The sequence below is a fragment of the Pyrgilauda ruficollis genome, unplaced genomic scaffold, assembly GCF_017590135.1.
Source record: "Pyrgilauda ruficollis isolate IOZ18807 unplaced genomic scaffold, ASM1759013v1 scaffold12, whole genome shotgun sequence".
Classification (NCBI taxonomy): domain Eukaryota; kingdom Metazoa; phylum Chordata; class Aves; order Passeriformes; family Passeridae; genus Pyrgilauda; species Pyrgilauda ruficollis.
In genome coordinates, this window is record NW_024510321.1 from 1,596,674 (window position 1) to 1,620,077 (window position 23,404).

Here is a 23,404-nt window from a genome sequence, read left to right on the forward strand (position 1 = left end):
CCTGTGCTTCAGATCAGGCTCTGTGCATTGTCTCCAGGTAGCCTGAAAATGGCAATACACTGGTTTTCCACCCGAGGAATTTTCTTGTTCCACGTGTTCTTTGCTCTCCTGGGTTCCAGTAATGATGATTTTATGCAGTTAAGTTATTGTGGAGGAGGTTTTACAGTGACTTCTGTGAGCCAGAGAGAAGCTGGATAAGAGGATCCATGTTAACCCCTGAAAGAATTTTCTACCAAGGTGATTGACACAGAAACCAAGAAAGAAAGGAGGATAAATAAATAAGAGAAACCTGCAACTGCCTGTTCCAATGAGCACTTTGTTTGTCTCTCGTGACCAAAAGTATAAAGTGTAAACTAAGGAGTTTTTTAAGAATGTATAAAAAGCATGCATGCTAGAATAAAAACTTTGAAGCCTTCTAGAAATGGAGTGTGTTGTTTTATATTGTCTTAAAAATAACAAGTTATTTAAGTGAGGAGGAAAAATGTGGGAACAGGGCTGGTGAGGAGTTGGAATTTAAAGAAAGCTGAGGATCCTGTGAGTGCATCCAAAGGAGCCACTTCCCACTCCAGGAATGGCTTTGCATGAGTAAGCACAGCAAGGAAGGGACCAGGGGTTGGGGAGGATGAGGCAGCACCCAGCAGGGAAAGCAGTGCTGCACTCCCACTGCAGGCTGGAAATTCAGTCATGCTGGAACCATGGATGCTGAGAATTTTAAACTTTCTGTGCTTAAAGGCACAGACCCACAAGAGAACACTGCATTTGACCTGAGGCTGTGGAGAAGGCTTCCAAAATTAACTAACAGCACTGGGATTACGGGTGTGTAGTTGGTTAGAAGTGTGTAATATCACAGGGTGGAAAACTTAAGAGTTTGGGGTTTTAGAATACAGAAATAAATATGAAGCAAGATGGAAGTTTTAGGGCAGAGGCAAGTTGTTTCTCTTTACCTTCTTCTTCTTTCTTCTTCATAGGTTTGAGTGATGTTTTGTAATTGGGCAGAAAAGTCCACATTGCAGGCTTCGAGGGATCAGTTATTGGGTTAAAAAAGAAAATAATCTGTGTCATTTCTTAATTAGATAGCTTAGTCTTAAAAGAGCTTATAACAAAAGATTTTTGTGATCATGAATCCACACAGTCAGACTGTAGGGATCACTTGAGTTGGCATTAAAACCACTCCTGAATATTCACAACTTCCCTGCACTCAGTGGTGAGGCTCAGTGGGGGCTTCCAGCCCAACTTTTGAGCTCATTCCCACTCCCATGCATGGAAAATATCCTACAACTCTCATGAGCATGAAGATCCCAGCACACACCTTGCACACTCAGAAAGATTAGTCCCTTGAGCAGCTATAATATGATTTTTCAAAAAATTTTTTGCTGGTTGTTTTAAAAAAAAACCCAACAAATTAAAATAAAAAAAAAAACAGGTAACAATTGTTAGGAACCAGAATTCCTTCCTGTACCAGAAGCAACAACGCGTTCTCAGCAACTTCCTCAGGAATTCTCACTCCTCTCTGGCCATTTGTTATCAGCTCAGGCAGTGATGATCATTAGTGCTCAGAGCATGAAAAACTCATTACCCAAAATCTACAAAGCAGCACAAACTCCTGCATTTCCTGGCATGCGTCCCCCTGAAATAAAAATGCTTCAGATTGCCAGTGATCTTAGAACAACTGCCCAGCAGACCTGGCTGAAAGCTGGAATTTCCATTTGCAGGGGAAGATCTGTAACAATGTAAAAATTATGGAGCTGGACCGAAAAAGCAGCAAAAGCAGCAGGAAACATCAAGGCAGAACACAAAAATGGGGGACATGGGGATAACATCAAGGCCAGGGGTTTAGGGATGCTGGAGCTTGCACCTTCCATTAATTGCTCTAAATTTATTTGAACCTCTTGATACTTTTGGCCTCCTCATCTCCCAGTACTGAAAGTTATTTATGCTGTGGAAAAAAATTAGAATTATGCTTGTTTTAACATCAAAGCCTGAGTGCTACCCTGAGAGCACCCAAGATTTTGGACTCTGAGGAATAATGTATTTAACCTTGTCATGAGTGCCTGAATTTTTATTACTTCCAAGTTATTCCTCTTTGTTGGTGAAGAAAAAAGATTTTTTTTTTTTAATCTGTGCAAATTAAAGGGAAACTTTGTTTTTGTTGTTTTTGTCTTCCACTTTATTCTAGTACTAATGTGACTTTATTGGCCTGGAGAGACAGGACAACAAGCAAGGTAAAATATGGAAGATCATGTATTTATATGAATCCATTAATGTGTTTTTATTCCGTTCTCAACTCTCAACACATGATTTATCTCTTGTCTATCACAGAAAATTAAACTGATGTGTTCAGATAATTCAATTTTTAGTGGTGGTGCTAGAATTTCTCTCCTTTTTTTGTAACAGCCTATTTAAAGCCCATCACTAGGTGAGTACAGTTGTAAGAGTGGTTTTGTCATGTATAATGCTCTGCATTATTAACATTTAACCTCCCATTTTTCATTAACCTGTCACTAAAAAGCAGATTTTATTTCACAACTTGATATTTACAGTGTAAAATGTCTTTATGAGTAGGTTATTTAGATTTTCTCACTTTATGGGGGAGATAACCAAGCACTTCCAGAGATTATTTATGTCATTCTAAATTAGACATAAAAATAAGTCAAATTAATCATGGGGTTTTTTTCTCTCTTTTTTGGAGTTTAAAGGCCTAAATGCAAATATTTACATAGAAAGTAAACAATTAATTGAATCCTGGAATGGTTTGGGCTGGGAGGGACCTTAAAGCCCAAAGTGCCACCTCTGCCATGGGCAGGGACACCTCCCACTGTCCCAGGGTGCTCCAGCCTGGCCTTGGACACTTCCAGGGATGAGGAATCCACAACCTCTCTGGGCAATAAAGATCATTAAGACAGATAATTACACTCAAATTTGGAAAAATCTAACTGCTGTCAGCTCCTCAACTAAAATTAAATAATCTTTTTTCTTTTCAGCGCAATATGCACACAAAAGTCCAGACAACTGAAACTTCCATGGAGTTTTCTGTTGAAAAAACCTGCTGATTTTTCTGTCAAAAAAAAAAAAAATACCAAAGAAAAAACCCACCAAAGAAAAATTGGGGCAGAACAATCCCAGGGAGATCTATTACTGGCTAAAATTCCATTATCTAAACCAACTCTTGTTTGTCTTCAGCTGTTCATCCAGAACTATGCCAGTTATGTAAATAATTGCTTACCATGCTGGTAACACTCTCTGAATGGTACATATTTCTTGAGGATATCAGCACTGAGTTATTTGTCTTGATATTACAATATGCATACAAAAATCCAGAAACTTCCATGGGGTTTTCTGTTGAAAAAACCTGCTGATTTTTCTGTCAAAAAAAAAAAAAATACCAAAGAAAAAACCCACCAAAGAAAAATTGGGGCAGAACAATCCCAGGGAGATCTATTACTGGCTAAAATTCCATTATCTAAACCAACTCTTGTTTGTCTTCAGCTGTTCATCCAGAACTATGCCAGTTATGTAAATAATTGCTTACCATGCTGGTAACACTCTCTGAATGGTACATATTTCTTGAGGATATCAGCACTGAGTTATTTGTCTTGATATTTTTAATATGCTAAGAGAAGCAAGGTGACATAGGCAGCTAAATCGATTGCTGAAGATTACATAAACAAAATTCAGTTTGCACTTCTAAAAAAAAAAATTGTGCAAAGGTCTAAAACCACTTTTAATTGTGTTTAAAACCAGAAAAATCCCTATTTCTTGTAAAAAATGGTGCTAATGCAGTGTCTTACACAGTACAAGCTAGAGGAGAAACAGTACTTTAGAAAGAAGTTTTGTGAGAAAATCATGGCAATTTCTCAAAACAGAACTGCACTTCATAAACCCTTCTGAAATTCTGGATCAGATCTGTAAAAATATTTAGATAGTTTAAAATGCAAACAGGCACCCAAAGGAATTGTCATGTTCACTTTAGACACAGCTCCCACAAATAAAAACAAAGATGATTGATTGGCCTTGTCATAATCCAGCTGGTAGGAACTGGGAGGTGATGAGGGAGAATATATCCTTGCTTAAATGATTAAAGAAAATTTATCATTTTATAGCAAGCAAAGCAGTGCAGACAGCAGCAATTATGAATCTACAGATCATTACTTGCACAAGTGACTTTACTAATCTGAACCTCTCTGTTGTAACCAGCTCAGAAAAATGAGAATAAATGGCATGTGTCCTGAAATTATCACATAATTTGTGTTAGAGTACAAAAGTGGAGTCAAGCCAAGGGCTGCAGTGTTACTATAAGCAAAAGAAAGGAAGAAATTACAATAAAACAAAAAAAAACAAACCTCAATCTGCAAACCCTTGCTGGGATCCCAGCAGGTGAGCAACTGATTGTGGATCTCAAATTTGGACTAAGTTGCTGGTTTTTGCCAAAACAATGCAGAGCTGTAAGAAATAAAAGCTTCCATAAATCAGCCTCGTGCTGCTTTCAAGTGCAGCTGCTCTCTCCCTGTCACTTGTTTATTGCAAACTGGCAGGGAGCAGCTTCCCCTTGCTCCTGGGGCTTTTCACACCCGTGAAAATTTGGCTTTATATCCTGACCCACTGACACTCACAGCAGCACAGAAACACCTTCAGCCTGTGTAAAAACTCAATTAAATGCCACTGTGCCTGGGCAAGCCTCAGGGAGTTTTTAAAGAGGTTCTGAGGACTTCCCATGAATTAAAATCAGAATATTCATGACAGCAATGAACTGAGAGCAGATTTGTCATACATTCCTCACAGCTACCTAAAAATGAGCTGCCTCACCCATTTTATTCTGGATTTTCCTTTTATCACTGGCAGAGACTGGGGAAGTCATCACAGGTTATTCCCCCCTATCTAAGACATCAGAATTATATGAAATAAATAACCCTTTAAATAAGTCTTGCTTGAGCTGTCAAGGTAGAGAGAACAAAAAACATCTTCAGACATGATACCTAATGTTTAGATGGAGCATTTGATGTCAGATGTGGTGGATTGACCACTAACATATACATATAAATATAGATATATATGTAATTATACACACACACAAGTGTGTGTACACAACAAGAAAAGCCAAGATTAGGTGGGTGAATCTGCACAACACCCCCATATTTATCAGGGCAAACACCAGGACAGATTACAAAGGCCAGAGATTGAAGCACACCACGGATTTTTCTCCTTTTCCCAGCTCACTTTGCAGTTTATGAAACAAGGCTAGAGAGGCACTCACAGGTTGATGGATCTTGATAAGATGACAGACACAGTCAGGAGGATGCAGCCATAGGGACCAATTTCAAACTGAAAAAGAAAAGGTGTTAGTTTGGTATTATTTTGTTTGTTTGTCTAGGATTTTGGTGCTATTTTGTTTGTTGTGTATAAAATATTTTTGCCCAGTTCTCCAGAAATGCAAATGGAACTGAAGGCAGAAGGAATTGCTGTGATTTCTGCTAAAGCTGAATTTGTTGCTGTGTTTGTTAAAATGCAAAACATGTCCACGGAGTGGCAGAAACAGTTCAGAACACACTGTGTGAGAGTAACAGACACAAAGGCTGGCAGCTGAACCATAATTTGTTTAATTAATATATAATTAAACAGAATACCTGGTGAATATTCTGCTGTAGAAATACAATCAGGTCCTCATATCTTGTGGCACTGTGAAGCATTAGCTGGGAAGAATTACAAGAAGGAAAAATGGTGACTTCAAAAACAGCAACTCCATTTTATAACCTGAAAGCTGAAATGAAGTAGTCAAAACTTCCAAACTGCCTGGAAAGATCTGAACTAACAAAAAGAAATAAAGATCTAATGAAATCTAACTCTTACTGTGGTCACTTTTCATAGAATTACACCTCAAAACCTGATATATTCTGAATTTTTCAATGCTGCTTTTTGATGATTTTTAAGTTTCTTGAACAGAAGCTTTGATTCAGTTTTAAGCATTGTCTGTGCAATGAAAAACAATCCCTAGGACAGAGGAATACTGCAGCTTTAGAAGACACAGGATGGGCAGGAGGCCCAGGGGTTTGAACCTTTTTGGTGAGGCATTCACCACACCCACAGAATGTGAGTATTCCTATTTAACACCAAATCCAGGAGAGCTCACAGATCGAGGCCCTCACTTCAATACTCTTTGCCTGTTTTTCCATCCTCAGATTTTTGGAGACATCCATTCCCCCGTGTAGGAGGCCAAAAACATTTCCTGCAACCGCTAAAGCCTGGCTGGAGGCAGCGCTGCTTGCAAAGCCATCAGAGAGCCTCAGGTGGAAACAAGGCATAACTGGAAAGTGTTCTCCCACTTGGAGCTTCTGGAGGGGGGAAAAAAGGCAAAGAATCCTGTGTAAGACAAGAAGAAAATAGAGCCTTTTCATGGTCACGGTCAATTGGAGGGGGCCACTTTCATTTTTAGTGTGTGTCATTAAAAGCAGGCAGAGTTTTTAGGTTTGGAAGGTAAATAAAGGTTAAAAAAAAAAGGATTCCAGAGAGCCCAGCTGCCCACAGCCACTGGGACAACTCAGAGCCAGGCAGGCTATGGGATTTTATTTCCTCTTGGGTTTTGGATCGTAACTAATCTGATTTTAAAACATTAGGAGAGAAACAGAAATCAGATTGATTGAACTGAAACAGGGAAAGCAAGAAAGAGGATCTGGAGCATGGCAGTCACACAGAGCCTTACAGTTTCTAGGATTCCATCTGCCTTGTATTTCCCTGTGGGAGTGAACTGCTGTCTTCCTGATGGCCTGAAGGGGATATTCAGACAAAACTCATGTTAAAAGGAAGAAAATGGCATTAAAGAGAAATCAACATGTTATATCAGCTGAATGATGTGCCAAAGATTTGCATTGTTATTATTTTTAATGATTTTTTAAAACAAGATTTCTTGTAAATAAGTTTACACTGCAAATCAAACTTCTATCAGTGAAACAAACACTTTATTTGTGCTATGCTCTCTCAGTCTAACATGAATCACAAGTTTCTCCATAAAAAGAAAGAGGATAAATATAAGTTTAAGATGTTAATGACAGTTTTTATTGAAAAATATTGTTAGAGTAATGACATTCAAACAAGCAGAAGAACATATGTAAAATACCACAGAGGAAGCAGGTTTGAGATGTAAAATATGTGAAATATCATTTGAAATGTCTTTGAATTTGCTGCTTCTATTTCAGGTTTATGAAGGATTTCTGTGTCCCAAGGCCTCTCTGTTATTTTGCAGCTATTTCAGTTGATCTAATAAAGGAAATTAATTATGACCACAAAATCTGACTCACTTAAAAATCTCCTTTAGGTTCCAGTGCAGCCAAAGCTAGGGATCTAAAAGTTGGATGGTTTGTGTACAAGCAGCCTAAACCATTATTTATTGCATTGCATAAACCAAGCAGGCAACACAGCAAAAGGAGCTTAATTCCAGCCATAATGGAATATCCTGCAATACAGCAGCAGAATGCTGCATCTGGAAAAATAACTCTTAATAAGATGATTTTGGAGGATCCCCACAATCAGTTAAATCCAATCCATCAATTAAATAAAGATCCAGGATCTTTCACAGCAGCTTCAAAGTGTTTTGTCTATTCTGTCCCAGCTACTGGGGCAGCAGAAATTACATTATGCATTGCCCCTTAGGCTGCTTTAGGTGGCATAAATGCAGCTTACAAAGCATTTCTATTGTAAATCAGGTAGATTTGGGACAGATAGAGGTGCAAGGGCAGTGTGCAGTGACTAAAAGTGCTTCTCCTACTCACAGTGCCACCAGGGCTTTCTCGTGGCCCCCCGCACGCCACAGAATGTCAGCGAGAGCCAGGGAGAGGCACTTGGTCCTGTGAGCTTCTGAGGGCTGGAGACAACTGCAGTCCAGGAAATAAAGGAGAGAGAAAGCAGCAAAATGTGAGGGAAACCAGATTCAGGGCAGGTTTGTCCTTAAAAGAACACCAGCATCTTTAGAGAGAGTTTTATCGTGGTTAATAACAAGCCTCCGGTGAGCTGCGTCAATAAAATCTTTATTTAGGTGCCTCAGCTCTTCCACAGCTGAGAAAGAGACAACCTGGATGGCCAAAAATGCTGTGAGTTGAAGAGGCATTGTCACTGGGGAGACGTTGCAGGGGTGAAGGTAGAGCTGAACCCCACCTTTCCCTGGGAATGAGAGAGCACGAGAGCAGCCAGGGCACACCCCGCGCTGAAGCTGCTCAGCACCTGCACAGGGAGAGGCCACTGATGTCACCACTGGGCTTCCTGGAACCATCCTCTGAGGAGAAACCTCATTTCAGGCATTTAAGAAAGTGCTTTGGACTTTTGGAGATAATCAGACCCAGTGAAGGGAGAAGTAGGGAGAAGAATTCTCTTTAGATTGCTGCAGAACAAACTGGGCACACTGGGTGGGTTTCTTGTCGAGTCAGAAGGAAAACAGGCATTGGAAGGGCATTAATTGACCAAATTGACCAAATTAATTCACCAATTGACCAAAGTCAAGTGTTAACAGCTCTGTGCTGCTTTTTGAGGGATCTCTATGAGTTTATGTTGCACCTAATGAGGGTTATAAATAACTGTAAACTTGCCATGTCCCTGTCTTCTGTGACACTGCTCCTGTCATACAGGTGAATTTAGGTGATGAAATTCACAGTCTGCACTTCCAGGAGGTTATTACTTAAGGCAGTGTCTGATTTATAAGGAATGATTAAAATAAAACTGGTTTTATCATTAAAAGCAATGGATGAAAATCAAGAGAAGAGTAAATAAGGTATGATCAACAACAGGAACTGGCTAAGCACAGATCTGTTATCACACCCTGATCTTCTAAAAGAAAGAGTTCCTCTTCCACAGAACATATTTTTAATTATTTGGACAAAAAAAGCAGGAAAATGCTTCAGGGAACAATATCATATTAGCAAATAATGGACAAGAGAAGCTAATTCATCTCTAAATATGTAATAAAGCTTTCAGTATTCTCCAACACGATTGTTTTATGTTTTAAACTTGATTTTTAGTTTCTAAAGGCATTCATACTTCATTTCTTTCTGAAGTTTTTACTTTTTAACCCTTTTAAACAAATCTACACCATGATGTTTTTACCCACTACTAACCTTTCTCCTAAGTACTATCTGCAACAAATGCTGCTTGCATTTTTTTTTAAGATAACATGTGCCCCAAAATCAAGACCTAAAACATTTTAGAACCAGGAGGCTGAAAGTCCCAGAGTGGAGAAGAGTCAGATTTGAGAATAAACCCAATATCCATGAGACTGAAGAAGTGGCCAAAAACCTCATGCCCCTGGGAAGAACATAACTGGAGTTGTCTCTAGTGGCTCCAAGAATGGCAGTCTTTGAAATTCAGATTTTATCAGTTTTTGAGTGTTACCAGCATGGGAGATGAGGAAAAAACCTGTTCCCACTGTTTGAGTAAAAGATCTAATAACTCAAAAGACTAAACAAGAAACACCAAACATCAAAAAAATTAAACAGACTTTCAAGTTCAAGGTCTGCCTTGAAAATAATATTAATTTAGAGAATGTTTCCCTCTCTGAAGGATGTGAGATATGGGAAATAATTGGTGAGCGTTTTCAAGTGAAAAAAAAAAAAATTACAATCACAACTTTCTGTTATCTCTGCCTGTGTTCTAATACAGACACCCAGAAATTCATGGGAATCACAAGTAATTTCTGTGTCTGAGAGAGGCAGCAGAGGAAGAAGGAGACATGACAATTACTTCTTGAGTGTTGAAGAAGCCTGAAACCAAACACTTCCTGTGAAGTGGTTGATAATTTGAAAATCCAGGTTAGAGTTAGAAAGGAATATTTGTCCTCTCATTTGAAGCTTAGAGACTTCCCTTTCCTTCTACCTGCTGAAAGCTTCTGCCCATGGCAAACACAGCATAAGAAAAGTATGTTTATCTCATGGATAAAAACCAAAAATCTTTTAAAACCATGTGGATAATAAGAGGAGGAAAACAGGAGAGGCAAATTCTGCCAAGTAAACAGGATTTGTTGGAGATGGCACGGGTTGGGACACCCAGTTTAAAGAACCTGGCCTCCATCCACTTATTTGGGTGCCACATAATTTTATTTCATGTATGATCTCTGAACCATGCAGCAAGAGGGAAATTATCATCTCTGTTTTCACTAAGGATGACCCGAGACACAAAGGGACCAAGGAGCAGATGATCAAAGGCTGTCCTCAAAGCTGAAAGAAATTCTTGGTTTTCACAGCCAGAAATAATTCTTCTGTGGAGATTCCTGGTCATAAAATCTAAGTATGCACTGAGTTCCCTGCAAGAAAGTTTCTGAGGTTTTTCTTTTATGTAGATGAGAACCTTGAAAAATCTGCCCTCATTATAATCTGAATTAGAATCTTAAAACTTTTTCAGGATAACTTCTGTCACTTCCCATCCTGGATGCTGAAGAAAAATAATGATGCTCTACAGGTACCTGTTTCTTTCCAATATTGATGAAAAACGGCCCAAACAATGAATTTACATTAAGGGTAAGGCAGACAGCACTAAGGAATATCAACACACACCACAGCATTTTCCTACACACATCCAAGCAGAAAAATGGGTATTTAAGGCCAAAATTTAATACAAGAGGAACACTTTTATATTGCAAGGTAATGAAGGATCTCAGCATGAAAGCTTCTCTCCAGACTAAATCAAAATCAGACTAATGGAAGTCACAAATAAAAGAAGATGGTGGCAGCATAAACCTTTTTTTTTAATTTTCCCTATTAAAACATTTTGTTCCTTTAAGGCAGAGGGAGGCTTTGTGGAATTTGTCTTTTGTAAAGGACTTAAAGTCTTATTGAAAACAAGAGGCAAATACATGAAAACTGGTAACAAAGTAATTTTTGAGGCATTATTTTCCATAATTTAATTCAGTAACCCATGTTCCTTTAGCAACGTGACAAGCACATCATTATTATAGCAGCCCAGGCAATTTCCTTGTCAGCAGCAACACCTAACAAAATTCCTTTAAAGCAAGTGGAAAATACACAGAATATAAATTCAAATTCCATTAAGGAGTCTAAACAGGAATGATCAAAAGCAGTTACAAGAAAAAAAAAATCACTACAACTTTAATTTTTCAACCCCGTTGAGATTCTTAGTGCCGAACACTGGATGAACTTCATGGTCTTTCAAACCTTGATTACTTTTTTGTTTGAAATCCAATTTCCATGAGGACCTCGAGGCCAAATAATTTTCATTGGCCTCAATTCAAGCTGTTTGGTTTTTCTAGAGGTTCTTGGGTTAATCACAAGCAATTACACAAATAAGACACCAACTTGTACATTCCTACAGTTCCATGGGAAGCAAACACAAGTAAATTAGAAGCTGCTTTCTTTCTCTCTGTCTCTCTGAAACAAAAAGAAGTTCACTAAGTTCAAACTCAAAAGGCTCCTGAGTGGCTGCAGCAGAGAAATAAAATTAATAATAATAAAAATATTATTTATAATTAAATTATATATATATATATATATTTTACTTCTGTAGGCAAAATCCCTGAAGTTTCACGGCCTTACCGGGTGTCTTTGTTCCTGTTGGTGTCTGCAAAGATCAGCTGCTGCAGGACACAGGCTTGGACAGCAGCCAGAACCCCACATGGGCCACCCTGGGGGAAAATGGGACACTCCATCAGCAAAAAACTGCTGGATGCTGGGGAAAACCCTGGGAGCTCCCACCCAGCCCAAAGCCATCCTTTCATCCCTCTCTCTCCAGCCAGGACTTCACTGTGCTCTCTGTGGCTCTGGGGTTTTGTACAACCCAATGAAAATCAGGGTTTTTAAGTGTTTTTGTGGTTCCTGCCTATTTTTCCTGAAAACAGCAAGACATCTGTAATGTCAAAAGAAATGTGGGGTTTTATTAAAATCTGAGCTAGATGAACTAAAAACCTCCTGATCCCTACTGAGCTGCAGTTTAATTTTCAGAGAGAAATCAAATCTGAGAGTTTGCCAAGGACTGAAAACAAGCCTTGCTCTTGCACCTCCCCTCAGCAACCTGGAGTTCCACCTGCAGCACTAAACAAAGGTTTCAGGTTTCAGTACAGCACCTCAGATCCTCCCTCTCTCCCTCTCACTGGGGAAGAGAAAGAAAACCAAGAAAGTCTGAATCCTTCCAATTATCAATCTCAGAGAGAGAAAAAAAAATCACAATACCAAAAAATGTCATATTAACTTTCAGTTTTGTGGATTCTCAGATCCTCCCTTTCTCTGTCTCACTGGGGAAGAGAAAGAAAACCAAGAAAGTCTGAATCCTTCCAATTATCAGTCTCAGAGGTAATAAATCGCAATACCAAGAAATGCCATATTAACTTTAAATTTTATGGATTCATAGCTGGTTTTGGGCTACATTCAGGACACAAGGCTGACATCACAGACACCACAATGCCACCCTCCAAACTCCTCTCAAACCCTGCAGAAGAAGGGGAAGGGCAGCCAGCCCTGGTGTTTTCACACAATGGGATTAAAAGATCAGTTTAATTCTCTGACTGTCCTAAGTGCAGCACCAAGAGAAGGGGACCAGCAGGCAAATGCAATAAGGAAATTAGAATAGCTACATACTGACACCTTCTCATTTCTCATTTGTATTATACATACTCTGCCTCTCTAGATTTATTTAAGTAACTGATGAGTGAATAATCTGAAATACAGCAAGGAAAAAAGCAAGGTTTGTGTCAGTCTATCAGGGAGACCCTCCCAGTCAAAAAAGAAATTACAGGATTTATTCTGATTGTCTTCTTATAGCACCACAAAAGCTTAACATAAGAAAGAAATGAACAGTTGTTCAGCTGAATTGAATTTTGGAAGTGAGGAGGAAATATATGAACGAGCTGAAACAGGCACAATCTAAGCAAAACACCATTCCTGCACTGGAATTCCTGGTGGGGAATTTAATGGCTGGAAGTGATGAGATATCCCTTCTGCAGGCTGGAAACACCAAAATAACATTTACTGTGGGCCAGTGACCACCAGAGCCATGGCTCTTTTGGAGTTCAAATGAAGATTTAATATCTGCTTTTTCCGCTAGGCTTTCTGAGATAAGCAGCTTTCTTCTGAGATCACCAACCTAATGAAATGTTTAACTAGATGAGGTAAGTTAATTAAACATCTTAATGACACGTTTATTAGCCATTGTCCTTGCCTCAAAGCCTCTCTTCCTCTCATTTCTGTGTAAGGGTCTACTTCTCCCAGGCCAGATAAAGATTTTCTGCATCAGCGCAGAGGCTTTAACGAGTGTTTTGGAAAAAGGAGCCTACAAGTGTTTACTGAATTCCTCAGATCCCTGCTCCTGAGGGGAGAGACCTTGTGTGGACACCCCAGGAGCAGGTGCACAGCCCCAGGGCTGGCACAAAAGCATCACGAAGCTGGGGAGGATCCACTCTTCCAAGGGATCTGGTGGATTTTTGTGGAGGAGGTTTTGCAGCAGCTTCTGTGAGCCAGAGAGAAGTTTGATGGGAGGATCCATGTTTGTCCCTGAAAGAGTTTCCTGCCAAGGTCATTGCCATGGAAACCAGGAAAGAGAGAAGGATAAATAAGAGAAACCTGCAATGAACACTTTGTTTGTCTCTTCCGACCAATGAGTGAAGTGTAAACTTAGTTTTGTAAGAATGTATAAAAAGCATGCGTGCAATAATAAAAAGGGTTTGAAGCCTTCTGAAAATGGAGTGTTGTTTTGTATTGTCTCCATCTCAACCATGACCATCTCAACTTGGACAGATTTTGGGGGGACAGCTCCATGACCCTGTGGCAAGAGGGTGGTCCCTGGGCTGAGCCTGTGAAACCAGGTGAGCAACACAGAGCAGAGAGGGGTGAAGCTCTGTCTGGGAGCCAGGTGCTCAGGCAGGGCTGAAAGGGAGAGCTCAGAGGAGTCACTGGATCAGAGAGCACCAAAAAATCTCTCTGGATCGGGCACGTGCTGGCCAGGCTGGCCCAAGTCATGGCACGGTGGTTTTACCAGCTGTGGTCACCATGGGGACCTGCTGGACATTCCAGATGTGTCCACCTGATGGACATTAGAAAGGCAAAGCAGGCTCAAACATTCCAGAGGTGTCCCCCTGCTGGACATTCCAGAGGTGTCCCCTAGCTGGATGTTGCTGGATGTTGCCCCAGGGCTGGCACAAAAGCATCAAGCAGCAGGGGAGGATCTGTTCTTCCAAGGGATCTGGTGGATTTTGGAGGCAGCTCCACGACCCTGTGGCACGAGGGTGGTCCCTGAGCTGAGCCTGTGAAACCAAGGTGAGCCCACAGAGCAGAGAGGGGTGAAGCTCTGTCTGGGAGCCAGGTGCTCAGGCAGGGCTGAAAGGGAGAGCTCAGAGGAGTCACTGGATCAGAGAGCACCAAAAAATCTCTCTGGGCTGGTGCAGTGGTTTTGGTTTGCCAATTTTAGATTTCCCGGCCAATGTACCAATGAGTGTGGTGGGTTTAGTGCTGGCCAAGAACCAGTGCACTCACTAGAATGTGCTAGAATGGACTTATTTCCTGCTGTGAGGTAGGATTAGGAGAAAGGCAAAGCAGGCTCAAAACTCTGAAAGGGTATAAAGAAAAATTTATGAACAGTGACTAAAAGAAAGAGTAATAAGAATCAGAACAAAACTTTTAGGACACTTCCCCTCCCCCTACAACTTCTCCTTTCTTACTGACAATATAAAGAGACAAAACTTAAAATTTTCAGTCAGTTTGCCACCTCTAGAATAGTCTTTCTTTAGTTCACTTAGGGAGAGAAGTCTTTCTTGTTAATGTTCTGTGATGCCAAACTTGCACAATTGGGCACGTGCTGGCCAGGCTGGCTCAAGTCATAGCACAGCTGTGGTCACCACAGGGACCTGCTGGACATTCCAGATGTGTCCCCCTGCTGGACATTCCAGATGTGTCCACCTGCTGGATGTTGCCAGGGAATTGATTAAAACCTCGCTGTAGGGAGGAGCTGGGATCTTGTGGCTGCAGGAGAGGTGAGCCCACCAGCAGTGCCAGTGTCCCAGGGAGCCTGCAAGGTGTTTGTTTCCTTTTATTTCAGGAATGAACCTCATCACCTGACCCCAGTATCTTCAGCAAGTAAAAATCTCCATGTCATTTTCCAGGCAACTCTTGCTACATCTCATTTTGAGTCAGATGAAGCTTCATCTTTAATTTGTTTGGCCCCACATGTCATTTTTTTCTTACACTCCACCCCTGGTTTATGCTCTTTTATTCTTTAACCACCACTACCTTTCAGCTGCAGTGGCTCCTCCTCCTCCTCCTCCCTGTGAATAATTCCCTATCACACACACACAAACACATTTGCACACTTTCTGCAGTTTTTTCACATTTTCCTCCATCCATCTCAAGTCTCCCATCATGACCTGACAAGGTGATAACATCCACTGGTAACCACAGTTTAAAGAAAGAAAAATCTTTAGAAAAGAAATTTTTTTTCACTGCTGAAACACACAGCCTTTGTAAAGTCAGTATAAAAAGCAAAGATCACTGTCAGGAAGGAATTTACAATACCTTTTTCTGTACAATGCCATATTTTAGCTGTGGGATATTGTTAAATGTAAAACTCTGGATTTTCCATTCTTCACTGAAGCAACAAAGACTGGAGCCAAACAGAAGATTTTTTAATTCCTATAAAAGAAAGAAAAAAAATTTCTTGATTTAAAAATAAATCCAAAACACAGTAATTTGTAGAAAAGAAGGCAGGAGTGTGGAAGGGTAATGACTAACTGTACAACCATCCTCTTCTGTTTTATCCATACTGTAAATAGCAACACCCCAATGAAAAGGAGCAATATTTTCCTTTTCCTGCCATATTCCTTCCACTCATAATGCTGGGAGCTGCTCAGCACTGGAAAATATTTATGTCTAATGTCTGGGGCAGAGTTTCCCATGAAAGCATCCCAGTGCACTGCCTGAAACTTAACAGCTGGAAGAGCAACCAGCGGTGACCTGAGGGAGAAAAGGACCCTGTACAAGATAAATGTTAATTAAATGTCTGATTTCTGTATTTCAGGTGGTGCAAATCCAGACCTTGGCCCTGAACAACTGCAGACCACAACCAGCAATAGCCACACTGAATAAATTGCATTCATGCTAAAGCAGAGCTCAGGAAATAAAAATAAAACTACTCAGGGCTGCTAGAGTTACTCTAAGCTCATTGATCTAGAAATTAAATTGGAAGATACCCTCGTTATTTGGTCTGGGTTTTTTTCTCCTCTGTCTGAATGGGAAGGAAAAGTATTTAATAATTTCATCTCTGCTCAAAACAGGGGAGATAAAAAAGGCAAAAACAGAGAGGGGAATAAGAAACCACGGTCAGTTGAAAGGACTGGAGAATAAGCACATGAATAACTGACTAGGGGCATTAAAGAAATAATACAAGCTTAACTAACTAAAGCTATTATCTGTGCTTCAAGTGGGCTGATGCATGAGGGTATTTTTCTGAATTTAGGCATCCCTAAATTACTCTGTCACCTGGACAAGGAACAGACTCAGGAACACAGCACATGTTCAAAAACACAACACAGAGCAACCCACTGCAGCTTTGGCTAAAGAAATTCAAATAACAACCTCACAAATCTATTTACTTTTACCATAATTACTCTTACTTTTGCAAGAGAAATATCAATTGCCTTTGATATTATTTGAAGCATATAGAGTGTTGAAAGATCTGGGGTTTTATTGACTTCTCCAGCTGTCTCTTCATCCTCAACATCAACTGAAAGAAAAAAAGAATCAAGTGTTGGATGGAAAGAATTGTTTTCCCCAGCACACTCAGTGCTAGGGGCTCATCAACATGAAAATTAACATTTATTGTCTTTATAAAAAGGAAAATAGTTTTAGCCAGAAAGGGCAGATAAAAATACACAACCCAGCCTTTGTCTGATCATTTCTTACTGACTTCTTTGTCTATTTAGAAGTTTATAGCAAATTAAATTGCTCTAAATCAACTAAGAGTTACAAAAAAGCCACTCCTTTTTATTTATTTGGCCACAGCTGCTCTGAACAATACAAAAGATGGCAAAAGCCAAACTGAAACTTGACAGAACTTACCCAAATCTAGGACTTCTTTCATCTGGTCTTCTTTACAGCCAGTGGATGTTGGAGACTTCCTACATGAAAATTAATCAAGAAATTAATGACAAAATGTTCATTTTAAATGAGAAAAGGTCTTTGAATAAATAAGAAATAGGGTGCATTCCCACACAAGGATATAAATTTTAAATGTGTGTGTGCTTTTATATATAAAATAAATATATGGTGTAAGAAAGAAATGGTGTTGGAGAAAAGTCTTTTTCAGTGGAAGAAAGCTGCACTCCAGGAGTTTATCAGGAAAAGCAGCCAGCACAGAGCAATACCCTGTGTTTGATTTGGGATTTCAGTCCTGTTCCAGCATCAATCTCATTTCATCTGTGTGATATGAGAGATCAGATCATAAAATAAAATTTAAACCCCTGACAGGATCAGGGTAAGATTCAAATTAATCATTAAACTACTTGAAATACCCAAATAATACAAGTGGTAATAGGTCTTAGACTGGTTCCTTTACCAGGGTGTATTTTTAATCCATTAAGAGGGATCAGTTGTTCAACTCCTCTTGTGATTTAATTGTATATTACACAATTAATAGCGTAAAATTCTTATGAATAACTGCTAAAAGGACTAAGCATTTAAACTTGGCTGTGAAGTCAGAGCTGAAATAAAACATTTGATTTTTGGAAATGAAATGGGTTTTATTCTTCCTGTTGAAATCACACCAAAACGAACTCAGAATCAAGGAACGCTTTTGAATAACCGCTTCTAAAAATGGCAAAAATTGACTTTTTTTTTTCTTTTTTTTCCCAGAAAAGCAATACTGTATCATAGACTTTTGCTTTGGAAAAAAAGAAATTGCACTGACAATCCTTTCAAAAATAGAATGGAATAGTTTCCTCAGCAACATTCTTTGTATGCACGATATTACAGCAACAACTGCTGTCATGTCACATACTTTCCATGAGCTTAATTTCCTTTTCAGAGTATGAAATAATAAAACCAGAACACAGACATATCACACTCAGGATTTGCCCAGTTTAAAGGCATTTTGGCAGCTTTCTCACAGATAGTATTTGATACTATAAGAACAGAAACACTTCTCTTTTTAGCTATAAATAAGTTAAAGGACAGAGGCAATGAAATGTGGGTGGCCCTGATTCAGGCCAGGCAGAATGGAAATGAATCACCCACATTCTAGGAACTTCAGGTAAAAATAAATGGGAGGCCCAGCAGGTCAATAAATACAAGAGGACTGAGAGCAAATTTGTGCACAAGCAGCCCTGAGCTCCCACTGAGTATTACTGTATTTTTATGTGATACAGAATTGAATAGAGTAGATTGTGGTGTATTTTACAACACAGTCAGATCTCCCCTTGGTGTTTCCTGACATGAATTTCAGCTGAGATTCCCTTCCCATAGCTGCTTGCTACTATTTTCCTCTCTCCTGGTCACGGAAAGGGTCTTAATGACAATAAATTCACCATAAGATAATTTTCAGCCAAGTCATGTCACTCAGGCATAACCAAAAGCCACATTTTTGTTTTGCCTGAGATTGCAAACTATTCTCTCTGCTTTTCTAGTGCTTCTTCCCAGTCAATCCATTTCTATCTAATTTTGCAAAAGATTTTTAACATCTTCCACTGCCAGGTTGGACAGGGCTTGGATCAAGCTGGTCTAGTGGGAGGTGTCCCTGCCCATGGCAGGATGATATTTAAGGTCCTTTCCAACAAAACCATTCTGTGATTCCATGAATTCTGTGATTTTGTAATTCTGTCACTCTGTGATTCTGTGATCCTGACACTTAATGCAGCACTACAGTTTCCATTTTTAAATGAAAATACAGCCACCCATGGTACAATTCACACGTGGCTCTCCTGGCACCAGTTTTTGTAGCGTTAATTCTCTCTGGGAAGTCTAAGAGATGCTGGTTCTACACCCATTCCAGGAAGAACCAAGCCCGGGATGCAAAGTGCTCGGAATTGTCAAGGCTGAGAATTCCCATCAAGCTGAGGAAAGCACTGACATCCAAGATTAATGTTGGGTGTTTTCTGCCTAAGTGGGGTATTTTTGCAGGTGGAGGTTCCCCTCCTTGAGGGGAGCTTGTGTTTCTCAAAACAGCCAAGACTTTTATTGCAATTTCCATTTCAGCAGAGGGCTGCTGTTCCAGGAAAATTTATTGTAGGTGTCAAACCAATTGGTTGGAACACTTAGGGAAGGGGGAAGTCATCCATCATGGCAGGAAAATGGGACAGGAAGAAAATATGCTTCATTCTAAACATACTATACAGTACTTTCTCTAAATATTTGAACATTCCTCTCTGGCCTCCAAGCAGTGCAGGAAAATGGATTTACAGAGAAGAGCTGAACTCACTGGGAGGGAGCTCCTTGGCACAAAAATGGATGTGCATTCCACCATTTCCTATTTACACCAACACTCACAAGAGGTCAAATAAGCAAAGGGGCATAAAAATTAAACATTGGTGGCTTTAAGGTGACTGTGGTGGTAAAACCCATTTTCATTGCCAGATCACAACAGCTTTTCTACTGGACGTAGAATAGGCAGACATATCTGATATTCTTGGAATAGTGAATAAAATCTGCAGAGTAGATAATTAAAAAATAGCCTCTACTGCTGTTTGCAAAAGGGTAAAAAAGGCCATTCTGTATGGTGCAGCTTGTCACTGCTTTGGGGCACAATTAAAACATCAGATTTATTAAAAGAAATTGTAAAGATACAAAGGACATGATCACAATCAATATTTTTCTACAGGAAAAAGGTCTTGTCATGAGGGTTTAATATAAATTCTATCATGCTGGCAAAGCTGGTTGACAAAGGTAACAGAGGCTCATGCACTTAATTTCCCCTAATTTCCTTTTTAGTGAAGACCTGCATTGGATTTGATTTGAACATTTACAATATGAAAAATTAGCTGGTGAAGAGATGACAGATAGATTTGTGAACACTGACAGATATAAAACAGGTTAATGAGAAACTTGGCATTGAAAGGGTAATTTCTAATAGAAGTGGTCACTTCTGATAGAAATAGATTCCCTCACACATGAGTCTGCATTTGTCCTGCTGAATTTTACTAGCTGTGACAATTCAACAATCTTTGTTGGGAAGGTTTGTATATAAAGAAAGAATTACTATAATCAGAGGTTGAGCTACAAGGTGGTTTGAAGTGCCTGATAAGTTGGGCTCACCTGAACACAAATGTCATCCATTGGCTGTGAATAAATATTTATCTCCAGCTACAAAATCAGAATTATAATAAAAATGGAGCTGCTTTGTTCCTACTGTTCTCCACCAGAGATTTTGGAGTGTGAAATTCCCACTGGAATTTCCAAGGAGCTCAGTACCACCTGTGTGAGCTCACCATTATGTTCAGCTGCTCTAAACTGCTGGCAGCAAAATAAACAAGAATCAGTAAAATTTAAAAAAGAAAAGAGATAAAATTCCGCTAAATACAAATGCACAGCACCCACAAGACACTACATAAAGCACAGGAAAAGGTTCCCAGATTTTGGCACTCAACCAATTCACATCACTGGAGATGAATCCAACCCCCTGCTCTGTTCACCATCCATAAGAGTGCTCTGTTCACTCATCTGGGCCTTCAACTCTTAGGCCATTTAATTTTTAAGGATGTGGAATATTTGTGGTCTTCCACTTCCTGCCAGAAACCTCAGATTTTTAACAGTCCAAACCATTGTAACAATATAAATGATCTTCCTGAAAACTAATATCAGCTGTTAAACTGGGAGATAAAAGCTTACACTGAGGATGGGATATTCTCTTATATCTTATTATAAAAAAAGGTGAATTCAAAAAACAGGTTACTGGTGAGCCCACAGAGATTTTATCTCCTGGTAAAGTAATCTGAGGGGTAAATAGGGGTAAAAAAACTTCCTTGTGCTACCTGCACACAAATTATTTTTTTTAAGGAGCAAGTAATTCCACAGAGTCATGGAATAGTTTGAGTTGGAACACACCTCCATGATCCTCTAATGCAAATTCTCAGCTGAATGACTGCATTTCAGGCAACAGGCTGGACTTCTCCAGATTTACCTCCTTTCCAAAAATAAAGAAATTATACAGAAGCCATTTGTCATTTCCAGTAATTGCAAAGTGCCTCTTCCTATGGAGTGCTGGAAAAATACTAAAAGGGCAAACGGCAGCCCCACAGATGTTACACCATGGGCTCTGCTGCCATAAATCCATTGGCACCACACAAAAAAAATAGTTTGTAACTTTTATTTTAGGCCCTTTTTTCCGGTCCAAGCATTATGTTACAAAAGGTGTTACACAACTCCGGGCACTTGAAGGTTTTCACTCCTGATTTGGCAACCACGACCTCTCTTTTCATCCATGGGTGAGTTAAATCCATATTCCCCAGGGATGAGCCCGTTTTGTGTGACAGACATTCCTCTGCTGCCAGTTGGATGAGTCAAAGCCAGGCTGACCCCATGGAGCAAGGGAGCAGAACCCCTCCAGGAGAGTTTGGTGCCTCTCTCCAGGAAGGTGTGGCTGCAATGTTCTCACCATGTTTCCTGCCTCCAAACCCACTCCAGAGCACTGGAGATGATGCAGAGTGTGGCTGAAGGACAATGCAGACACCCCAGACAAAGGCAGAAGGAAATGTGCCAACGTAATTTACTCCTGGGCTGCTCCAGCACTGTTCTCACAACGTTTCCTGCCTCCAAAACCACTCCAAAGCACTGGAGATTATGCAAACCACGGCTGAAGAACAACACAAAGACCCCAGACAAAGGCAGAAAGAAATGTGCCACCCTAATTTACTCCTGGGCTGGTCCAGCACTGCTCTCATCGTGCTCCTGCCTCCAAATCCATTCCAGAGCACTGGAGATGAGGCAGAGTGTGACTGAAGGACAACAGAGAGACCCCAGACAAAAGTGGAAGGGAAATGTGCCACCCTAATTTACTCCTGGGCTGCTCCAGCACTGCTCTCACTGTGTTTCCTACCTCCAAACCCACTCCAAGCACTGGAGATGATGCAGAACATGGCTGAAGGACAATGCAGAGACCCCTGACAAAAGTGGAAGGAAATGTGCCAAGCTGATTTACTCCTGGACTGCTCCAGCACTTTTCTCACAGTGTTTCCTGCCTCCAAATCCACTCCAAGCACTGGAGATGATGCAGAGTGTGGCTGAAGGACAAGGCAGAGACCCCAGACAAAGGCAGAAGGAAACGTGCCACCCTAATTTACTCCTGGGCTGCTCCAGCACTGCTCTCGCTGTGTTTCCTGCCTCCAAACCCACTCCAAGCACTGGAGATGATACAGAGTGTGACTGAAGGACAAGGCAGAGACCCCAGACAAAGGTGGAAGGAAATGTGCCACTCTAATTTACTCCAGCATTGCTCTCACCGTGTTTCCTGCCTCCAAAACCATTCCAAAGCACTGGAGAGGATGCAAACCACGGCTGAAGAACAACACAAAGACCCCAGACAAAGGCAGAAAGAAATGTGCCACCCTAATTTACTCCTGGGCTGGTCCAGCACTGCTCTCATCGTGCTCCTGCCTCCAAATCCATTCCAGAGCACTGGAGATGAGGCAGAGTGTGACTGAAGGACAACAGAGAGACCCCAGACAAAAGTGGAAGGGAAATGTGCCACCCTAATTTACTCCTGGGCTGCTCCAGCACTGTTCTCACCATGTTTCCTGCCTCCAAATCCACTCCAAGCACTGGAGATGATGCAGAGTGTGGCCGAAGGACAAGGCAGAGACCCCAGACAAAGGCAGAAGGAAACGTGCCACCCTAATTTACTCCTGGGCTGCTCCAGCACTGCTCTCGCTGTGTTTCCTGCCTCCAAATCCACTCCAAGCACTGGAGATGATGCAAAGTGTGACCGAAGGACAATGCAGAGACCCCAGACGAAGGTGGAAGGAAAAGCACCGATGTAATTTACTCCTGGGCTGCTCCAGCCCCGCGCTCCTTTCCGCTCTTTCGTCTGGAACTCTGACTCAGCTCCTACTTTCTAGAAACGCCACCCCAGCCCAAGGCATCCTCTTCCTCTCACAGTGGGAAAAACTGATTTGATTCCTCAGGCATTGCTCACACACACACACACTGAGAATCCTGGAATAATCTGGGCCTTTCTGGCTGGTTTTAAATGAGATCAAGCCCAAAATGACCCGGCTGTGGGAGCTCACCCTCATTCCACAGAACTGGCTAGCCAGGTGGTGAGGATCTTTAGGAACTGCTCAACACCTCCCAGGATCAAAATTTCATTACTCACCAAATTGCTAGGCATTATTTTAGACAGAGCTAGCCCATCCCACACACCGATTTTGTGAGTAACACTGAAATATTGCAGCCCACCAGGCAAACAATACAGAATATTCCTAGAAAATCTACTTTTACACCAAAATGCA

At 40.6% G+C, this 23,404-nt stretch overlaps 1 protein-coding gene across 1 annotated transcript in view; it reads right to left on the reverse strand.

Moving 5' to 3' along the window:
- Nucleotides 1-23,404, reverse strand: part of MINDY4 (MINDY lysine 48 deubiquitinase 4) — a 70,707-nt gene that overhangs the window by 33,364 nt on the left and 13,939 nt on the right. Inside the window, exons 6-13 of the mRNA XM_041490173.1 lie at nt 17,028-17,086; nt 16,583-16,692; nt 15,486-15,602; nt 11,523-11,611; nt 7,761-7,862; nt 6,695-6,758; nt 5,622-5,687; nt 5,252-5,319 (exon numbers count right to left, since the gene is read on the reverse strand). Coding sequence (XP_041346107.1) covers nt 5,252-5,319; nt 5,622-5,687; nt 6,695-6,758; nt 7,761-7,862; nt 11,523-11,611; nt 15,486-15,602; nt 16,583-16,692; nt 17,028-17,086 — 675 coding nt within the window. The remainder of the gene's footprint in view (nt 1-5,251; nt 5,320-5,621; nt 5,688-6,694; nt 6,759-7,760; nt 7,863-11,522; nt 11,612-15,485; nt 15,603-16,582; nt 16,693-17,027; nt 17,087-23,404) is intronic.